This window comes from Volvox carteri (assembly GCF_000143455.1).
Source record: "Volvox carteri f. nagariensis unplaced genomic scaffold VOLCAscaffold_17, whole genome shotgun sequence".
In the NCBI taxonomy this organism is placed as follows: domain Eukaryota; kingdom Viridiplantae; phylum Chlorophyta; class Chlorophyceae; order Chlamydomonadales; family Volvocaceae; genus Volvox; species Volvox carteri.
The window spans coordinates 1,037,387-1,038,968 of NW_003307560.1; the positions used below are offsets into that span (position 1 = coordinate 1,037,387).

Consider the following 1,582-nt stretch of genomic DNA (forward strand, 5'->3'; position numbering starts at 1 on the left):
GACGGCGCCGCCGCCGCCGCCGTCGCCTCGGTATGCGCGAGCTCCTCTCCCGCCGTCGCTAAACTGGTCGTAGCACCGCTCGACGCAGAGAATCCTCGGAGGCCGCCGCCGCCGCCGCCACCGCCGCCGCCGCCGCCGCATGAAGCTCGCACGCTCGTCACGCTGGCGCTTAGGACTCTCCGCGCCGCCGTCGCTGCTGGCGCCGCTGCCGCTGCCGTACTAGCTACCAGGGGCGGCGCCGCAGCTGTCAAGGCCGCAAGGCTCTGCGATGTTATCACCGCTCGCATGAAGTTGATGACTGAAGCAGCCGAAGCTTGTACGATCGTCGCAACTGTCGTACACTCCATGGGCTGTGCAGGTGCTGTGGTTATACGACGCCAGGCTACAAGACGTGAGCTTATGAATCCTCTCACTGCCTCCATCCTCGCCCGTAAGAACAAAGTCCCCGATTCGTTTAAAAGCCTCAGTCCTTACCCCGAGAAGTTTGGTGTCGTGTAGTCCTCAAATGAAATGCTAGGTCCAAAAAGATTTTTACAGTTGTCACAACCCGAATCATGGAACTGCAAAAGGGAATCGGCTGAGCAGCGTCCTCAACGCTCCACCGCAACAAACACCGCACCTGGTTGCGCGACTTGATTAGGCGGCACACGTAGCAACAAACAAGATTCTTATTGGTAAGAGCAAAGTCAGAAGGGTCCCGATTGCACTCGCCGTGTGCTGGGACGTCAGCGACCCGTTCCATTTCTGGGCTCCGGGCCCGTTTCTACGTAGATGCTTTTCTACTCCTAGTACCGTATTAAGCGTATATATAGGATGCACCACACCTCAGGCTGCCCGGAGAAAAATACACGGAGAACGGAGCTGCGCAGCGACGCTGCCGGTATCGTTGCTGTAAGGTTGGGCTGACTACAGTTTCAAATTTAAACATATACCGTAGAGGCAAGGAGGTGCATAAATGAAGAATACCGTCACGAATTCAGCTATTGGAAGAGGTCCGAGGCGATTGTTGCAGTTGGGGGTTGGCTGTCGTACCAGAAAACCTGCCGAGGTTGTCCCTCAGCCCGGGGAGTACATTGGATTTCCGGGTGCGTATTGTGCAGCACGTAGAAATTACTTTAATTGGTGGGTGGCGGATGCTTTGGTGTGTGGGCCCTTGGGGCTTCTCCTCGCGTCGAAAAGGCATGATCAAATTGCAATAGCCGATAGGTTCAGGTTCGCAGGGAGTCGGGGTTACGTTCTGCGCTTCCTAAGCCCAGGCTTACATGTGTTTGAATCGATGCCTGTAGGGCTGATGCGTGTAACACATGCAACTAAAACCGAAGCCAGGACTCAGAACCATGCCAAAACTCAAATGCCCGAAATTAGCTTCATATCAACAGTTAGATATTTTCATTCTAGACACGTATATTATTGCTTTATACGGCTCGGAGCTGGATAGCTCAGGCTTTTGTGGGTTTGACTGTAATGCACCTAGGTCGTCCAGGCGCCTTCGACGGTTGAAGTTGGAGTTGTCCGTCTCTTGTCTTCCCAGAATGCATGAGCTATGAAATGTTTTGATTGCATTAAGGATCAGGCAATGGAT

At 54.0% G+C, this 1,582-nt stretch overlaps 1 protein-coding gene across 1 annotated transcript in view; it reads right to left on the reverse strand.

The window, feature by feature from the left end:
* Positions 1 to 937, reverse strand: part of VOLCADRAFT_104592 (uncharacterized protein) — a gene marked incomplete at its 3' end in the record, with an annotated part of 4,674 nt that extends 3,737 nt beyond the window's left edge. Inside the window, exons 1-2 of the mRNA XM_002950151.1 lie at positions 620 to 937; positions 4 to 350 (exon numbers count right to left, since the gene is read on the reverse strand). Of these exons, the coding sequence (XP_002950197.1) occupies positions 4 to 350; positions 620 to 742 (470 nt within the window). The 5' untranslated portion in view covers positions 743 to 937. The remainder of the gene's footprint in view (positions 1 to 3; positions 351 to 619) is intronic.
* Between the last annotated feature and the right edge of the window lie 645 nt (positions 938 to 1,582).